The sequence below is a fragment of the Callithrix jacchus genome, chromosome X, assembly GCF_049354715.1.
Source record: "Callithrix jacchus isolate 240 chromosome X, calJac240_pri, whole genome shotgun sequence".
Taxonomy (NCBI): domain Eukaryota; kingdom Metazoa; phylum Chordata; class Mammalia; order Primates; family Cebidae; genus Callithrix; species Callithrix jacchus.
Genome location: NC_133524.1, coordinates 103,489,895 through 103,509,961, shown reverse-complemented (window position 1 = coordinate 103,509,961; position 20,067 = coordinate 103,489,895). Strand labels below are relative to the sequence as shown.

General features: G+C 45.8%; 1 protein-coding gene across 1 annotated transcript; it reads right to left on the bottom strand.

Moving 5' to 3' along the window:
- Positions 1-1,821: 1,821 nt before the first annotated feature.
- On the bottom strand, positions 1,822-9,133 carry CLDN2 (claudin 2). Its single transcript, XM_078362307.1, has 2 exons — positions 8,324-9,133; positions 1,822-2,069 (listed from the first exon to the last, which is right to left on the bottom strand). Exons 1-2 carry the CDS (start codon positions 9,007-9,009, stop codon positions 1,907-1,909), a joined length of 849 nt encoding a protein of 282 aa, XP_078218433.1. The 5' UTR covers positions 9,010-9,133; the 3' UTR covers positions 1,822-1,906.
- Between the last annotated feature and the right edge of the window lie 10,934 nt (positions 9,134-20,067).

Below are 20,067 nucleotides of genomic sequence, written 5' to 3'. Positions count from 1 at the left end.
GTTTGTATCAAGAGAAGAAAGGAGCTATCCACAAGCAAAGAACAGACAGAAGAAGTCTCTAGGGAACAAGTTCTGGGCACCAGGAGGTCGATACGTGCTTGTTGGATGAACTAATGAGCGCCTGGTTGAGGCTTAGACCAGGCACCTTGTGGCCCCAGGGAACGGGAAAATTTGTTTACCCAGGTTTAGTGATTGTGAATTATCTGGGCTAATAATTCAGAGACAGAGGCTTAATTGCAAACCCTTCATTCCCAGAGGCAGTCTCCAGATAGAATGTCTTTCAGATTCTGTATATGAATTCAAACCCTTTTCTATAGTACTATATTAGGAGGGAAGCACAGGGGTCTACTCAGGAATGCTGGGTGTGATCTCAGGCTAAGTAAAGTTTAATTTCCTCCAAAGAATGACTTAGCTTTGTGAAAAGGACATTTCTGACTCGTGACTTATATTAGGCAAAGGGGAGCATTCAGGAACAATACTTTCTGAATCAAAATTTAGAGCACATGTTTGGATAATAAATTAGATAATTGAAAGAAGAGCTGACTTAGTCTTGTGTATATGAAAGCTTTAGTTACCAAGTGAGACATAAATGGCATTCATTTTCTAATAGAAAATAAAATCTTCCAGAAGAAATTTGTTTTGTTACTTGCCCCCATCACTAAGCCCAAAATTTTGATGTGAATCACCAGAAATTCCCAACCCAATTTTAGATAAAGTCGTGCAAATGTTTTGGGTGCTTTCAGCATACCAAACACCTTCCATATATCTGTCCATTGTGCCTTCGAGCAGGCAAGATGACTATAGACAGAGGCTCAGGAAAATGTTCCAGAAGGTCTGTTCTTCCACATAGGCCCTGGAAACCTGGAAGGATTGGAAAGCTGAAGATGTATGGGGAGGGTTTTGCAGGTATAGGGAAGAATAAGCAAAGTCATAAGACTGGGTGGGGAGTGAATACAGAGATACTCAAGAGGGTTCCAGAGAGTGGATTATCCAATGTGAAGCAGTAAGGAACAGAATCAACCAAGGGCTGGGAAATGCTGGCAAGAGGCCTATGCTAAACCTGCTTTATGAATTAGGATGAAGTAGCTGTTGAAATCTCTCCAATTGTCCCTAAATTTGGGATGTTAACTGCAGTGTATAGTTACCTTGGACTGATCTCTTCTCTTTAGCAGTGAGACCTGATTAATCATGGATCTGTTCCAATCCATATGGTCACAGATCTGGATGAAAGCCACCATTATCCCTTCCCTCTCCAGCTTCTCAGGTCTGCCTTTCCCCTGGCTTCTCACGTTTTACAAGTGGAAACCCATCCAAGGTCTTCAAGGTATTTCAGTGTTGGTGAAGAATCTTGAGAAGTTTTGGCCTGGGAAAGACCATTCCCTTGATAACATGGATTTGGATCTGTGGCAGAAAATACACTTCATTGTCTACCCCCATTCCCCAAAGACACACATTTTGGTGTGTCTTTGACCCTACCCTTCGGTCACCAATCTACTTATTCATTACCCATTTGTTAGCACCTACTGGGTGCTATGACCACTCTGAGAGGCAGCTCTCATCCACATTTTACAGATGAGGAAACTGAGCTGTAGAAAATTGAAGTGGCTTTCCCAAAGCCACCCAACTAGAGTGCAGAGGCAAAATTCAAACCCAGATTCGTCTGACTCCAGAGGCCAAACTTGCTACTTATTACACCATACTGCCTATCTTGAAAATGATTAGTCTGGTCTTCTTCCTTTTAATAGGAAAATGCTAAAGCGAGCCCACACTAACAGGAATTTCCAAGGAAGACAGTTTCTCAATCCCACACAATATTTAACTGCCCTCATGATGAGGAAATTGTTCACTTATGTAACGAATATCCCTCCAAACAACGTGGAAATTCATTTACCCTTGACTGGGTTTTTCACTCACGGATGTCACTTGGCAGCTTTCCTGGTACCCAAACAGCCATCAGGATCCTATTCTTAAACTCCAGGAGGTCTTGGACTTGCTGGCCTCTGCCCATGGGTGTTCTCACTGGCTGCTTTGAATCCCCTTCTCCAGACAGTGCTGAGTTGGACAAGTCTCTTGGGGAGTGAGAAAGTGACACTTGAGAACATATTGGTTTATTATTACACAGAAGTAAAATTAACCTCTGGAATTGCCAACAGGAGGATGGCACCTGTGTGCCTTTTCCTTGATTTCCACCTTGCCTCCATTTTTAAGCTATTGAATCATTTGGGAAAGGGTGTGTTACTCAGAGAAGTCCCCTACTCCTTAAAATTCCAGTGTCCATTGTCTCTGAATTTTGGTCTTATTTTTTAAACCCACTGAACTCATCTTTTCTGGCTCCTTTTTGGCTAAACTGAGAAACTAGTGCAAATGCTGGTGTTAATGCCTGATCTGTGGCTGAATGTGTTTCTTTTCCCAGCCAATATATTTACTTTTTAACTAAGGTGTTCAGTGCCTTTAAGCCAAGGGAGTAGGGTCTTCACAGTATCATCAGATATCCCTTTGTAGGGGGATCCATCCTCTTGTGTTCCATTGGGCAATTCCAGACATAAATGTAGGTGAAGAGGCTGCAAAGAGCATCTTCTCTTTGTATTTCTTGTTTAACTAGCCTTTCTTCTGAGCAGCCCTTGGTCGAATATCACAGATTCTGAAAGCACTGGTGGAGACTAGGAGCTATCACTCAAATGCTGGCTTGTCCACCACACTACTTGTACTCATTTGGCATCTCATTTCACATCCCATTAACCCCCGTAGTATCTTTTTAAAAGCGTGTGAGTGTTCTTAGTGTTATCTCCACAAGATCATGAGAATTTTCAAACAGAAAATTCTTCAAAGCCCCCAAGGAAGTGACCTATGAAGCAGTGAAGCAGTGAGGTCATCATTCTGGAGGAATGGGACTTCAGGGAGGACAGGAAAGCAGCAGCTCTCTCCTAAAATGGATCTGAGGTTTCCTTGCATGGTATCTTCCTGCTTTATCTAGCCCTAAGGCATTCCTGCTTGTCTTCGGGGCTGAGGAAGCCCGGAGCAGGGAATTTTAGGTGACAGTTAATGAGAAATTCCTGAGCTGCAATTCCCAGGAAAGTGGTGGGCTGTGGGTGGGAGGAAGTGGTCAGATTATAGCCCCTGCCTCACTGTGCCTGATGACAGCCTGTTACTATTTTATCAGTGATTACATCGCAGCATATAGTGAGCCACCACTTAGGGCAGAAGAGAGAGATAACCTGCTAGACTTCCTGTTTGAGGTTCTTTTCCCTCTTGAGATAACAGAATTTCTCATCAAAACTGGGAGCCGCTTGGGCAGGGAGACCAGTCTGGGTGAAGGCCAGGCTTCAGCCAGCTGAGGAGAAGCACATACACTTCCCGGCCTGGGTCTCTGTGTCCCAGAGTGGGCTGCTGCAGGCACAAAAGAATCCCCTGTCCGTGGCCCCAGGGCTGAATGGGAGGAAACAGTTGGCCCTGCAAGGCCTTACCACCTTCCTTTAGCACTAGGCTCTTCTCTTGCATATCTCCCTTCTCCCACGCTTGCCTTTCTTCTCTGGTCCAGAGCCAAAAGGCCCCTTGCTACCTGAATGGGCACTGCCTCTGCTGCCCCCAGCAAGTTCCAGAGTCTTGTGCAAGGGAAGGAGTTGAGGGAGGAAAGCTCAAGCCCTAGGGTCACTCCTTCTTTTAGAGCCACATAAGGGTTCTGTGAGGCAAACTCAGAAGGATTCTGGATTAGCTGCACACATGTCCCTGCTACCTTCTTAGCACTGCCTCTCCACCCGAGTCTTCAATTTCCCGGTGTCCTTCCATTGAAAGAAGCAATTTCAATCATCTGTTCCCTACAAACTCATGTAGTGCCAGGCCCTCATTTCATATAGACTGGAATAAGGAGACTTATGTGACTATTTTTTTAGCCCTTGACAACCCTATCTTATGTCACTTTTGTTCTGTCTTTCACAGGACAGCCCATATGCTGCCTTGTGCCACAGTTAGGTATGCATGTCTTATCTCCTCTAGATGAGCTGTTAGCTTCTACAGGGCACAAACTTTATCTTGTTCACTCTCATCACCCTCAAAGCCCTTTGCATATTTCCTGACAGAGTAAGAGTCCATTGAGTGTGGGCTGGCTGACAGATGGCTGTTTGAATGGCTGCACAAAGGTCTCTCTGAATGTTGGAGCTTGCCTTTCCACTAAGAAGCCAGTTTCAGTTCTCCTTCCCCCACTAATGATCACATAGCAGTGGGTCACTAGGGCTCCAAGGGGGGAGAAAATATGAGTCACGTCATTATCAGAGGAAAAAGGGCAGAAACATCTATCCTTGTGCAAGGGTCAGAGCCGTGAGGCTGGAGCATAAACACGGTGGCCTTTACTATCCCTTAGGTCTTTGGCTAATCTAAATTACTTTATCGGGGAAGGCAATGGGGTGAGCTGTAAAGTGGCTCAAGCCTGTAATCCCAGCACTTTGGGAGGCCGAGGTGGGTGGATCATGAGGTCAAGAGATAGAGACTATCCTGGTCAACATGGTGAAACCCCGTCTCTACTAAAAATACAAAAAATTAGCTGGGCATGGTGGCCCATGCCTGTAATCCCAGCTACTCAGGAGGCTGAGGCAGGAGAATTGCCTGAACCCACGAGGCAGAGGTTGCGGTGAGCCGAGATTGCGCCATTGTACTCCAGCCTGGGTAATAAGAGCGAAACTCCGTCTCAAAAAAATAAAATTGTGTTTGCCCTGGACCCAGGAGTCAGGAATATTTGTAGGAAACTAGAGCGAAGCCTTTCTTGCTCAATCAGTTGGAGGGAACAGTTGCTCTTTGTTAGGTCTTCCCTGGCTTTTCTAGTTGAGGATGAACTTCTAACTCCTTTCATTGAAACTTCCCAGATTAACAAAGGTAGGAGGACCCCCAGGCCAGCCTTCTTCTAAGATAAAGGGAAGCTCTTTGCTCTGTGTCCAACAAAGATTCTTATATTCCAGTGGCAGACAGGAACACGAAGCCTACAGGAGTTTGAAGAGCAACATGTCCTCATACACCTTCTGAGATCAGAATCCTGGGCCCACGTTGCTGTGCGAAGTTTCTAAACTTAACGTTCAGACTCTGACACTGTGACTTGAGTGATTTTACTCACATCTCTGGGCCTCCATTTTGTTTCTTGTAAAAGACTGGCTTCACTGGGGTATGGGAGAATGCAGTGAAATCAGTGGATCTGCAAATGCTTTGGCAGCCAGATGGAGGGTCATCAGAGCCCATACCAGACTGCTGCCCACTCAGCATAGCAGAGCCAGCAAGGTGGCTCTGTCTTCCAACCTCCAGTGGCCAGCCCCCAATCAAGGGCTCTGGGGTTCTTGGTGCCAGACCAGAGACATGACTTGTTAAGCTTCTGTCTAGAGAGCCCTCTCTCTCCCCGCTTATTCCTGCCTGCTGCCATTCCCTCTAAATCGATTTGGATGCTGACATTCTAGCCTCTGCACCAAAGAATGCTCACTTCAGAGGTGCAAAGTAGTGTCTGATACAACAGGCTATGTGCTGAGGCCCTCTAGATCCAGGGGATAGTTAAGCTGAATCAGGTGGGGCCCCATTATTGTCAGTGTTGCCACAGTGAACACCCTTATGAATGGGGCTTTGTTAATTCCTAGTGAGGGTAGAACAGGGACAAATCATTTGCCTCCCAGACTGCCACACCTTCAGAGTTACGGGAATTGGAACTGAGGTATTGTGTTTTACTCAATGTAAGCCTCACATCCCCCTGGTGGGACAGCTAGCTGGGCCCAGACTGGACAGCATGGCAAGAGGGGGCAGTTCCAGGTAGTACACTTGGTGATTTCCCAGATTGCCCTCATGGGCGACCAGAAGAGCTTATGTGCTCTCCTTGTTACCTGGCTCACTGTGAATTATTTCCTCAGGCAGCTTGAGGATATATGCAAGGCTCTTCTATTGTCTGTGAACTGTGTGGGATCAGCAGGGTGCTAGTTTGGGAGTCAGGAGACTGAGGGAACTAACACCATCTGTTTGGCCATGGGAAAATCTATTTACTTGTGTGGGCCTTAGTTTCCCTATCTGCCAAATGCAGATGATCAGATCCATTTCATCTTCCTCATGATAGTGGTTCAGAGAATGAAAGGAATAAATACATTATCATTTAGCAAATAACTGAAAACAATTGTTATGAAAAGGAAAGAGCCCTGGGCAAGTTCAAGAGGTTGGAGTTGCCTTGGGGAGGAGGTTATGCTTTCTAATTATTTCTAGTAAAGTCTAGAATTATTTATCCACCCTGTGGAAAGAAATGCCAGTTTCCACCCTCCCCTCACCTTAGCCGAAATCCCTCCAGTTTCACTTGCCCGTTCTGGGCCCCTTTTAATCAATAAGACAGTTACTCAATCAACAAGTGTTTATTGATCACCTACTGTGTGCCACTGTTACAGATAGTCTGGGGGAAACAGAGAGGTCTAGGATATAGCCCCCACCCACCAAAGAGTTTACAGTGTATTTATGAGATCGGACACACAGACACAAATAATGATCCATCAAAATTGTGAATGCTAAGCATCAGTAAGCAATTTACACATTGAGGGTTGGGAGAGGGTGGGGTAGGAGAGTGATGGAGTGATCAGAGCAGGCTCAATGAAGGAAGTGATGCTGAGCAAGTTCTCCAAGCCTGAGTAGGACTTGGCTAAGGGTAGAAGGCCTTCCAGGTTGGGAGAGCAGCTGGAACGTAGGCAAGAAAGTGGACATGGGAAAAGCATGTTACAGACAACACATGGGCCCTCTCTGCTGACACTGAGGTTCGAGGAGGTGTGCTGGAGTTTTTCAGTAGTCGGTCATGCTGAGACTGGTGAGGGAAAAAATCTTTGGTATATGACTTCCTACTCCCATTCCAGGGAACATTTTCAGAACTTAGAGGTGGAACTGTCTTCCTGGGAACCATTCTCCACTCTCCCACCTCAGCTGCAATCCCAGGCAGCAGTGCAGCTATCACTCAGATCATGGACATAACACGGTGGGCATGGATATGCCATGCTGGAGCTCTTGGATGCCCTCTAGCCACTCTAGAACATCTGATGGACAGTGGGGGGAATCTGAAGGGGTTCACCTGGTGCTGTAGTATTTCAGAGGCTCTGTAGTGCTCTGTGGGTGGACCCTAGGGGGCCTGATCTCACTTGAGCTGATTTTCCATTATGCCTGAAGACATTCTGGGGGGCTGCCTCTTGCTGACATAGTAGAAACACCCACTGGAGCCACCATACACATCCACCCGGTTTCTTAGACACCAAGGTTCTTATTCTTTCTTGGCTAGCATCAAGGAATGGTATCTTCCTCAGTAGATACACTGCTCCATCCTGTGTGTGTACTGATCCATAGATCCCACACTGTCATCCCCCAGCCAAGGGCAATCTCTAGAAAAACTAGTTCACTGTTGCTAAGGAAACCATTGTCTGTAGCCCTTAGCCTTGTGGTTTAGGCAGGAAGACAGGACAGGTGCCCCAGAGGGAGGCAGGGGCTTCAGTGAAGTTGTGATCACAGCTTCTGAGGCTGTTCCTCAGTGGAGTCAGAGTCTGCTGCCACCTGAGCTTTCCACCAGATCTTTTTTCCTTTCCTTGTGCTTTCCTTAAGCCACAGGCTCAATCCTCTGACCACAAATATGAGGGAATTCTGGAAAGTGCCCTGGGAAATGGGTTCTGCTTTTTTTTTTTTTTTTTTTTTTTTTAATGTCCCAGGCTGCCTTCCCATCCTCCCATCCTACATCCTGCTTTCTGTTCCCTGGATACTGTGGGATGGCTTTATTTCAGTTTATGCACAATTAGTCTGGACACTGTGGAGTCATAACAAGAGTGGGATGGAGGTTCCAGGGCCAGTCTGTTTCTTTGGAGGGAGGCTTGATAAGTAGGTTAGAGCAATGTCCACAAAAGCCACCGCTTCTCCTTCCCGTCCCCAGCAAAGAGCTAAGAGCCAACTCAGCCAGAGAGAGGGTCAGTCTGTGAGATGTGATTAGTGGGTGTGGGGATGGAGTCCCAGCTAAACCAAAGGGCAAAGGGATCATCTGGGGCCTGGCTCAAAGTAGGGGAGTGGGGTTTCAAGTTGAGGGTTGGGGATTCAGGGAAGGGGGGCGGCAAGGTGAGGAAAACAGAAAGGTTAGCATGGCGAGCATCTTTGGCAATTCAACCTGCATGCTGTTACACTAGCCCCCATTTCTGCCTTTGCTCAATCCAATGCCCAAAGTCAGTTTGTCCTCAGCAGCACCTTCTGACGATCCAGTGGTAATGTCCCTCACCTGTGGTTCTCGGGGTGCTGTCCACTGTTTTTCACAGACCCAGCCACCCCCCATATCTGGCCCCTGGTTCTTCACACATACCCTGTCAGGCTGTAGGAATTGAACTCACTCTTGACTTTAGGAGGTTGTTGACCAGGTCTTGGAGAACTCCTCGTGGCAAGAGGTTGGGCTTGGTAGGCATCATAGTAGTTGGAGCGATTTCTCCGGGATAAGCAGGAAAAGCAGAGGATGACTCCAGCTATCAAGGAGAACAGGGAAGAAATAATGCCCAAGTAAAGAGCCTCTCCAATCTCAAATTTCATGCTGTCAGGCACCAGTGGTGAGTAGAAGTCCCGCAGGATCCCATGAAGATTCCAAGCAACAGGAATGAAGCCCAGGAGGCCTCCAAGGATGAAAAAGACTCCACCTGCTACTGCCACTCTGTCTTTGGCTTGGGATTCCTGGCAGAAGACTGTGCATCTCATGCCCACCACAGAGATAATGCAGGCCAGGGAGGAGATTGCACTGGATGTCACCATCATGGCCTGGGCAGCCTGGATGTCGGCGGGCAAGCCCAGAAGTGTGCTATAGATGTCACACTGGGTGATGCCTGTGCTGTGTGTGGCACACTCCATCCAGAGGCCCTTGGAAAAGCCGACTGCTGTCACAATGCTGGCACCGACATAAGAACTTGTTCTCCAGCTGGGGAGCAGCATGGCAACCAGTGTGCCCAAAAGCCCCAGAAGGCCTAGGATGTAGCCCACAAGTTGGAGGCCAAGAGAGGCCATGGTAGAACCGTCTTCAGGGACTGCTCCCTTATCTTCAGACTGAAGCTCTTGCTCCTGGATGCCTCTAATCCCTCATTTCAGAGTCTCTCTGCCAGGTTGACTTCTCTCCTCCTTACAAGTGTCTGTGGGTGGCCACAAGCAGGCTCAAGAAGGCATGTAGAAGACCTAAAACAATCCATAAACCAGATTAAATATTGACCAGAAGCTTATGAGAAACCAGAAAATGCTAGATGCCTTTTGACCTTTGTTATCTTTTAAAATAACACATGAGAAAGGAAAAAAAAACTTTGAATGTGGAGCCAAAATGTCATCGCCTCCTGCGTAGGCGCATGCCTTAGGTTGGCATCTGGACAAAGCCAGGAGCCAGACAGGTGGCTGCCTTCCGGGAAGGTGATGATGGCAGTGGCGGTTGTGGTGACTGTGTTAACTCAAATGCTAGTCTCCAAGGCCTGCTGTTTAATACGTTGCCAAGAAACAGGGCCATAAGGCCCCTCAGTTGCAGACTGAGGCCAAACTGCAGATCGCATCAGGAGGAACAGATTCTAGAATGTAGTCTTGGACTCCAGCTTGTTAGAGGCATCTTGAATCTCCAGGCTAGTGGCCTAGCCTGGAATCCCCCTGCCCATGGTGAAAATCTTCTCCAGGGCAGATGAGGGTAGGCAATAAAGTCTTCTGTCCATAGTTTGAGAGTTCAGATCCTCCCAGCCATGCCCAAATCCCCCTCTGTAGCCTGGCCTAAGGCCTTCTGCATGTGTAACATGCCCAGACATTTCCTGTCCAGTCTCCTAATAGATGCCCCCCTCATCAACCTCTCAGATGATGAGGGAGCACTCTAGAGCAAGAGTTCTAGGACTGAGAGGGAGCCCTGAAATTCTCTGGGTAATCTGTTAGGGGCACAAGGGTCTGCCACAGAGGAAAGGCAAGCTGCTCTAGAATATAGGACTTTGCATGAGGCAGGTATCTGAGTCAATGCTTTGGAATTTCAGAGCCTTATAGGACTTTGCAGTGTTCAAGGATCCCTCAGTGTTACCAAGGTTCAGGACAGTAAGGGTCAAGGGCACACCTCCCCATTCTCTACAAGACCCTCTGACCCACTAATTTTTCTTTCTTTTTGAGACAGGTTCTCACTTTGTCACCCAGGTTGGAGTGCAGTGGCATGATCTCGGTTCATTGCAGCCTCGACCGCCTGGGCTCAGGTGATATTCCTGCCTCAACCCTCCAAGTAGCTGGGACTACAGGTGCACAGCACCATGCCTGGCTAATTTTGTGTGTGTGTGTATTTTTTGCAGAGACAGGGTTTTGCCATGTGGCCCATGCTGGTCTTGAATTCGGGCGTGTAAGCAATTCGCCTGCCTTAACCTTCCAAAGTGCTAAGACTACAGGCATGAACCACTGTGCCCAGCCTAACCCACGAATTTTTCAGCCCACCACAATCTGGCTATCGCATTTTAGCCTTCTTCAAGGTTTCTATTCTTCTACTCATCTCTTAAATGTGAATATTCTTCAGAAGTCCATCCTTTTCTCAATTAACACTCTGTCTGTGAGCAAAATCATCTGCCCCCATAACTTAATCTACTACCCATTCCCTGGCTTTCCCAAATCTGAATTTCCAGTATAGACCCTTCAAGACTGGCAGAACAATCACCTACTCAGAATATCCACAGGGAAATCTCATAGAAATCTCGAATTTGACATGTCTGAAAGAGAAGTCATCACCTCCCCGATGCAGCGTTCCCCAAACAGTTCTTCTCTGGGTTCCCTGTGGCCACTGAATGATACTTCTATCCATCCCCTTGTGCCAGACCAAGATCTGGAAAGTGATCCATGGCACCTTCTTGTACTTATCCCCTGCATCCTTTAGTCCCTATGTCCCACCAGTTCTACCTTATGCATATACCTGAAATCCATGGTTTCTCTCTCTCCATCTCCACTGCTACTTCCCTAGTTCAGAGTTACACCATTATATCCTTTTTTTTGGACAGAGTTTTGATCTTGTCGCCGAGTCTGGAGTGCACTGGCATGATCTTGGCTCACTGCAACCTCCACCTCCCAGGCTCAAGCAATTCTCATACCTCAGCCTCCTGAGTAGCTGGAGCTACAAACACCCGCCACCATACCCAGCTAATTCTGTATTTTTAGTAGAGACAAGGTTTCACCATGTTTGGCCAGGCTGATCTCAAACTCCTGACCACAAGTCATCTGCCTGCTTTGGCCTCCCACGGTGCTGGGATTACAGGCATGAGCCACTGTGCTTGGCCTCATCATTCTCTTTCACCTGGACTATAGCAACAGCTTTGTAACTGGTCTTTCTCCCAATTCATTCTCCACATCATTGCCAAGGTGATCTTTCAATACATTAATCTGATCAAGTCACTATTCTACATAAAACATTCCAGTGGCTCTCTATTTCTAAAGGGTGAAGTCCAAACTTGCTTGTATTCCATGACCTCTCAAGCTTCATCTCTTGCCATTTCTATCTTCATAGTCTATACCATTGTGAAACTAAATTACTTCTAGTTCTTCAGTCATGCCATGTGGTCTTTTGCTTTCAAATAGAAATAGAACCGAATGTTCCATGCAGAGTGCCACGTACTCTTCTTCCTCTGTTTAGTGCCTTCTCATCTTTCAGGATTCAGCACAGATGTCTCTTACTGTAGCCTGGGTCAGGTAACCCTCCTGTCTATTCTTACAGTATCTTGTGTTTACTTCCATCATAGTAATAATAATAATAATGGCAACACATGTGTAGTGTTTCTTATGGGACCATTATAAACACTTTATACATGCTAACTTATTTAATCATTGCAAGTTTTTTTTTATGGTAGGCACTAATAATACTTATTGTACAGATGAAGAAACTGAGGCAAAAATAGTACATTTTGCATTATGTTGCAATTTCCTGTTTAAACCCTATCCTTCCCTATTAGCCTGTGAGCTACTTGAGGGCAAGACTGCATCTTATTTATCTCTGTATCTCATGTGCCTTACACACTGCTTTACCCAGAGCAGCAATTCAAAAATTTTCTTCTTCTTCCTCGTCTTCTTTTCCTTCTTCCTTCTTCCTTCTTTCTTCCTTCCTTCCCTCCCTCCCTCCCTCCCTCTCTCCCTCCCTCTCTCCTCCTCCTCCTCCTCCTCCTCCTCCTCCTTCTTTTTTCTTTCTTCTTCAATGGAATCTCACTCTGTCACCCAGGCTGGAGTGCAGTGGCATGGCAACCTCCGCCTCATGGGTTCAAGTGATTCTCCTGCTTCAGTCTCCTGAGTAGCTGGGATTACAGGCATTCACCACCATGCCTGGCTAACTTTTGTTAGGTGTGTGTCACCATGCTTGGTTATTTTTTTTGTATTTTTAGTAGAAACGGGGTTTCACTGTGTTAGCCAGGATGGTCTTGATCTCCTGACGTCATGGTCTGCCCACCTCGGCCTCCCAAAGTTATGGGCATGAGCCACCACGTCCAGCCCAAAAACTATATTCTGAATAAATGAATGAAGTTGGTAAAGAGGTTTGAGGGGCTCCATATTGACTACAATATGGGGACTTTCCAAATGAGTCAATAACACCTCAGTGTAAGGGTCATTGAAGTGCTACCCAATGTTGGAAAAGATGATTGAGAGAGGGATGGAGGATCAGATGAAGAAAGATGTAAAGGGAGAGAGAAAGACAGAGAGCAGAGCTTCACTATCTTTATGTCTTTCATTATATATATATATATATAGTGAAGCTATTTCTATATTTATAACTTCTATATTTATATTCACATTATATATAATGTATATATTATATATATATTTATATATGCATTTGTGGAATATTTTGTCTCTTCAACCAAATTCTAAACAATTTGAGGGTGAAAAAATATATATTAAATGTCTATCATGCTTCCACAGCATTGGGCACATGATTGATAGTCAATACGATACATCAGCATTGAAAACACCAGTGCCAGTGTTGATGCAAAGCAATGCAGAACAAGAGCCGAGAAATATTTGATGAGTTGAGAGGGAAACTTAGTTTGAATCTCACCTCTGTCACTCATCTGTGGTGTCAAGAAAGCAAGTCATTTTTGCCATTGGCTTTCTTATTGCTGACCTTTGCACAATTGTGCCTGTCCTGATCATGACTGTGCATCTCATTGAGGCTTTCAATGCTGCTTGGAAATCCTTCTGCTCCCTGGTAAACAGCCTCCTGATGACTACTTCAGATATTTACTTCTACTTTTTGAGCTCCCTACCCTACCTCCTCCTTGTGCAGCTACTACTTCTATCTTGATCATTCTCTTTGAAGCCAAGATCCTTAAGCCATTCATTACTGATGCCTCCATTTCTTCACTCTCCCACTCACTCCTCTGCCCTCTGCAGTCTGGCTGCTGCCATTAGCCCTCCACTGAAAATATTCTCACCAAAGTTGTCAACTCTTTTCTTGTTCCAAAATTCAGTGATCATATCTCTGTCATTTCACCTTGTCTCTCTCCTTCATAAAACTGTCTTCTCCATTGTTTTCTGTAGCACCACTCCATTTTACCTACTTCTCAAAATGATAATTCTAGTTTTCCTTTGTAAGTTCCTCTTCTTCTGCTCACTCTTAAAGTCTAACTATCCATCTCTGTCCCTCTAGCCCTCCCAGGGTTTCATCTCGACTTGTAGATGGCTCTTATTATTCTTTGCATTCCTCATGGGTGATCTCATCCACTCTGTCTCCTGTCAGTGACTCCTGAATTCATACCTTTGCCACAGAGTTCTCTCCTGAACTCAAGATTTGTGTAGTTAACTGTACTTGGATTTGCCCTACCTGAATGTTTTAATGGCCTCAAATTTAACATCTGCAAAGCTGGAATCATCTTCCCTTTTCTCTCTCCATCCTTAAAATGCTCCTCCTCATGGAGTGTTTCTTACCTCAGTGGGGCCATCGCCCCACAGTTGATAACCCAAGCCAGTCATCCTTGCTTTTCAACTCTTGTTGACATATAATTAATAATAATGTGCCATCACGTCTGCCTTCAAAAATACATCATGATTCCATCTACTTCTTTCTGTAGCCACTGCCCAAACCATAGTTCAAATTATGCAGCCATCATTTCTTGTTCGTTAGGAAATCTCATAGACACCTCAAATTGGTCTCTCTAATTATACTTCTATCCCAATCAAGCAATGATGAGTTACCCAGCCAGTAGTCAAAGATCTTTGTAAAGTTGAAATCAAACTGTGACTGTCTTGTCACCCTTTGCCAAACTTAAAAATCTTCCGGTGCTCTTAAGTGTTTCAGGATAAAGTTCAAACTTTGCTAGCCCAGGAAACAAGGAAAGCCCTCCATTATTTCACCCCTGCTTTTCTTCACAGCCTCATCTCACACCATTAACCTTCTACCTCATGCTTTATGCTCCTATACATACACATATGATCCAGCCAAACCGAAGCACTTGAATTTTTCTGACTTTGCCTTTCTCTCTGTCTCCAAGCCCTTAAGCATGCGATTCTACCATCCACCATTTGCTTGGATAATTGCAAATCATCCTTCAAGATTCATCCTTTCTTTGGGCCCTCCCTGCTGCTTACCCAGGCTGGGTTCAATACTTTTCCTTTCTTCTACCTGTTTGTATCTGAGATTTTAGTGAGAGTTGGTGAGATATCTTGAGGTTTTCAAGGGGAAGACCTACTGCTTGGCAGAGGAGCAGCTCCTGCTTCAGCCTTCCTGGGATGGCAGCAGAAGAGCCAAGCTTGAGTTTCCCAAGGAAGTCAACAGTGTCCCCAAGAGGAAAGCCTCTCCCCAGAGCCTGTCATAAGTAGTACTAAGTAGGCAAGTATTTTGTGATGAGGGAGAAGGCAGAGTCAAGAAAATGCCATTATTGAGGCTTGGAATCTCTAGAGTCCGACTTGGCATAGCAGCATAGCCGAATAGGAGGAAGAACAAATTATTGGAGCTTATTCAAGTGTTATAAATGGCCCCATGGTGGGGGGTGGGGGTGGTTCAGCTTTCTGTCAGGGTTAGGAAGACCAGTTAAATGGCAAGTAATTGGGTGGTGAGCCAGGCTGGATTCAGCCAGGTTTTTGTTTGTCTGATGAGCAGTAGAGGTGAAGGCAGACAGGGTTTAAAGGGTCCTAGAGTTAGAATCAAAAGATCTAGCTTCTTCTGTCAGTTCTGGAACCTGTTGAGGAAGTCCTGTAGCTTATCTAGGCCCTAGTATGTCACCTCCAAGATTTTGAGTCTCAAATAAGGCCATGGGGACAGGAAGCTACTTTGACAAATATGGAAGACTGAAGAGCTGTTATTAGAAGCAGGCAGCTTTAATGGAAACCTCTCTTTGGGGGATTCTCCTAGAAGCCAAGTGCTGGCTGCTCTGGAGGTACAGAGAACTCCAGGCCTTGCCAACTGAATTTGTCCTCTGGGCATGTGACCAACATACTCCATGGCCCAAGGACTGGGCAAGAAAATTTCACTTAGGATCCTTACCTAATCTTCCCTAGTGGGGAGATTGGAGCTGCAGGAGAGGATTAGGAGGGTCAAGACTGACCACAGCTCCTGACTTAACCCCTTCTCACCTGGGTACTTTCCCTGCTCTTCTCCCCATCTCTTGCTCCAAGAGTCTTGTGCATGGTACTCTTTCTTGGCTGTACCCTCCTAAGACTACATGGGGCAGGACACTAGGGGCTCCCAGGCTCAAGGAAGGAACCGATGTGGTCTTCTAAGGGTGATGGTGACCACCAAAGCCCTTTTCTGTCAGTCAGCCTCATTTCTCCATCCCTTGATCTCACTGCCCCTCATAAGAATCTGAGACACTTTCCCCCTTCTCTTAACCTCACTCCCAGCGTCCAAGGGCACTAGTAGGTGGCAAAACCATTCTCTTGAGGCCCTACTTTCTCAAAAGTTTGTCCTTAGAGCAGTTCATGTTTCCTTCTGCATCAATTGATTGTTGGCAGTTGAGAGAATTGCATCTGGATTGAGAGATTTTCTAAATTGTTTGAAAAAGAAGTTAATTTTTCTCCTGGTCATTAAAGTAAAGCATTCTCGCTTTAGAACACTGGAAAGCAGAGAAAGGCAGAATTTAGAAAATAAAAATAACCTATGATCTCCCTAGCCAGAAATGCTGTGAATGTTTTGGTTCCAACTTCATTTTCAAAGAGGGCACTTAAAGAGAGTTGCCTCAGTCCAAAGAAGGAATTTCTAATGACAGACTTGAAGATGAGTTGGGGAGAGTCATTGAAAGGTTTCATGGGGAAACTTTATGACCTCACTCAGGAACCCACCTTCTGTTACCTCCCTGAGCCTTCGTGCCAAGGAGGGCACTGGAGCTGGCTGTAAGGGAGTGCTCCTCCTCAGCCCCCTACACTTAGGCAGAGGGGTAAACTGTGGATCCCTCCCTCCAGTATTTATCCCAGTCCTTTTAACCACCCAAAACCAGAAAATATCTGATTTGGAGAGTGCTTGCCCTGGTCCTGAAGTTTTAAAGACTAGAACCTTTGTGATAGCTTTGAGGAAACAAATACCATCACCCCAACTGCCACCGGAATTTCACCTCCCATACCCTTCACTCAGAAACCCAAGGTGGCCCAGCCTGACTCCACCATGGAGTGAATGGATAGCGACTAGGAAGGAAGAGTGCTCACCTCAGTGAATTTAGAAGGCAGCAACTGTATCAGGATGGAGATACTTACAGGGCAGTTCTTTGCAGAGCCTTGGAGGGGGCAATGCCCCTGTAGAGGGAGAAAGGGATCCTGAGGGAGGGGAGCGAAGTGCAAGAGACCACGAGCTGAGGTGATAAAGGATTTCTAATCATTAACCACAGCTTTGCAAAATCCATCTGCAAGTCTGAGCTGTGGGTCAGAGACTTATTACAGATCAGAATTAAACCCCTGGAGGCTGGGAAAGATTGAGGTACTTTAAAAAAAAAAAGGTTTGGTGGGTTTTGTGTATATTTTTTTTTTCTGTCAAAAACTCCACTCCAGCTGGGCTTTTGTGTGGTGACCTCTCTGCACCCAGGAGAGGCCTTGTGGGGAGGGGGATTTGGCCCAAGAAGGAATTCAGAACATTCCAGCTTTGAGTGTGGTGAGAGGAGGGGGCTCTGTCCTTCCAATTAGGTGTCCCTGGCTAGCAGCCCTGAAGCCCAGCAGGGAGTAAGCCACATAAACACAGCCCTGGTGAGCCAGTGCCCAAGCAGCCCTGCACGGCCTGCAGCCCCACAGACTTTGCTACTCAGCTTGATTCTCTGGCAAGTCCTCAGCCCTACCCCACCCCTCAGGTTGATCCCAAGGCTCAAGGGCAAACATGGATACTGTAGGTTCAGACTTTGAGTTCAAAGAGCAGGTCCTCCAAGGTGGAACTGAGGAGGCCAGCATAAGGGCAGGGCTCCCCTTTTAACAGCACTTGGCAGTGCCACACACTGTCATTTAAGCCTCTCAAAACTGCTGTGGAGGCTGGGTGCAGTGGCTTATGCCTGTAATCCCAGCACTTTGGAAGACTGAGGTGGGTGGATCACCTGAGGTCAGGAGTTCGAGAACAGCCTGGCCAACATGGTGAAGCCCTGTCTCTACTAAAAACACAACAATTAGCTGGGTGTGGTGGTGCACACCTGTTGTGCCAGCTACTCAGGAGGCTGAGGCAGGATAATTGCTTGAACCTGGGACTTGGAGGTTGCAGTGAGCCAAGATCGTGCCACTGCACCCCAGCCTGGGTGACAGAGTAAGACTCCATCTCAAAAAACAAACAAAAAGCAACAAAAACAAAATGTGCTGTGGAGTAGAGTACAGTGACTGGGTTTCCTCTCTCAAAGCAAAAAAAAGCTTTCTTGTTTTTTCTAAATAGAAAAATACTAGATGCTATTGAAAAGAATTCAGACAATGAACTATAAAAAAGGAAATAGAGGTCCTCATGCCACTAGAAATCATTGCTAACATTTTTATGTATCATAGAAGATATTAATAGGATTTGTTTTATAAAATTGAATCACATTATACCTACAATTTATGTAACCTTCCATCATTTGTAAATAATATATCATGGGCCTATTTCCATGTCAATTAAAACACAGAACTACATCATTCTGTCATGGCTGCACTACGTTCTATCATATAAAATACGATTTATTTAATAATTACTAGATATTTTGTTATTTTCATTTTTGACTACTCTAAGTTAGCATCTTTGCACATAATACTGACAAAGTCTTAGGAATAGAATTACTAGGTGAAAGAGTGTGCATGCATTAAAGATCAATACAACATATTACAAAGTAGGATGGCCATTACTATTTCCAGATGAGGAAACCTAGGCCCAGTGAGATGAAAAGAGTTGCCCAACATTCCAAGTTGAGCAGTAATAGTTAGACCTGGAATCTAGGTCTGCAGATGTCTAGCTTGGCAAAGTTTGTAGTGTACCCTGCTAACTCCCTCCCAAGGATTCCCATGTATGAATGATAAGGCTAGTGGCCACTGTTCATTGAACACTTTTTAGGTACCAGGCACTGTGCTGAGGTGTTTCCTATCCATAGTCTCACTGAGCTAGTACAGAGCAGAGCAAGGCCTGGGTACCAAACGTGGCCACCTCTAGAGCTTGCCTCGTAATCATTATGCTTGACTCTCTTTTTCAAGTCATTATCAAAGCAAACAGTTGGATTTGTTGCCTATGGTGATTTCAGTGAAGCAAACCAAAATTTGTCCTCCTTCCCAAGGCGGCCCATCCCTATCTTGCAGGTACAAATAGGGCACTGATCCCCTGGCAGTGTTTCTGAGCAAGGGTCTCTCCAGGGTGCTCCCTCTTGGCAGGCTGGGACAGGCTAAAAGGGCAGCCATGCCTGAGCTCAGGCCTGGGGAATCTTTGAGCATGAAAACAAGCAAGGCTGAAGGGGTGGGAGGGATACCAGGCTAATCCTCTAACCAACTATGTGACCTCAGGCAAGTCTCTCCATTTTCTTTTTCCAGGCTTCACCCAGCTGAATTCCCAAGGCTGGGTGAATGAATGTGAATGCATTTTGACAAGTAGAAAATGCTGATTGAATGCAGAATATTAGAATATGTAGTAGAGGGGCACCTTATCAGTTCATAGTGACTCTGCAATTGAGAATAGGAAAAGGCAGAATCTTAGGGGCAGGTGCCAGGGCGGATGAGGAGACTGTGTTGGCAGGATGTGGTTTCCAGATTGGCAATCATTCAAGGACTGGGTTCTAACACTGTGTTTCCTTTAGGTCGGCATTGTAAGATCCTGGTGGAATCATGCCAAAGATTATGACTTCTCAGTATTGAGCCTGGAAGGTTCTTTAGCAATGCTTCTGCCAAGACCCCTGCTGAGATCCAAAGAGCTTTGATGGGTGCAGTAATGGAGAGGGGGCTGAAAGAACAGGAAAGAAAAGCAGCATTTAGTTCAGGAGACAAGTGAGTGGGGAGAGAACAAAGGGAGGGAAATAAGGGTATGGGAAGATGTGGGTTCAGGAGAGAGAAAAGGGGTCTTTGAGGAAGAAGATCTAAGAGAGCTCTGTAGAAAGCAAGGTCTTGAAGGAGAGGGAGGATATGGTGCTATGAAAAGAGGAATCTTGAAGAAGAAATAAGAGAGATTCTAAGGAAGAGGGTGTGGGAATGGGAGGACTCTGGGAGAAGGAGTTAGGGTCTAGGGCAGAGAGAGGCTTAGAGACATTTTACCCTCACTATTCCACCAATAGAAGTTCTTGTCACAGTTACCAATGACCACATGTCACCAAGTCCAATGGCCACTTTTTAGTTCTTAATTTCCGTGACCTCTATGCAACATTCAATGCCCTTGATAACCTGGTTCTTGAAATGTTTTCTCCTCTTGACCTGTGTGATAACAACACTCCCCTGGTTTCCCTCTTATCTTTCTGGGTACTTCTTCATTGGTTCCTCCACCCCTGCCAGAACCTTAAATATGGGCTCCTCTCAGGAGCCTGAACTAAGTCCTCGTTCCTCACTCTGCATTCCGACTCTGTGAAGCCTCATTTATCCTCTGTTGTTTCAGTTCTCCTCGATCATCTGACAACTTCCAAATCATAATTTTCAGCCCAGACTCATCTGAGCTTCATACCTCTATATACTGGCATCTCCATTTGGATAGCTGAA

Coding starts and splice junctions, on each gene's coding strand:
- CLDN2 (XM_078362307.1), bottom strand. CDS start 9,009: ATGGCCTCTCTTGGCCTCCAACTTGTGGGCTACATCCTAGGCCTTCTG. Junction 2,070..8,323: donor AATTCCTACAGCCTGACAGG/GTATGTGTGAAG, acceptor TCACTCCCCAAG/AGACTTGTCCAACTCAGCAC.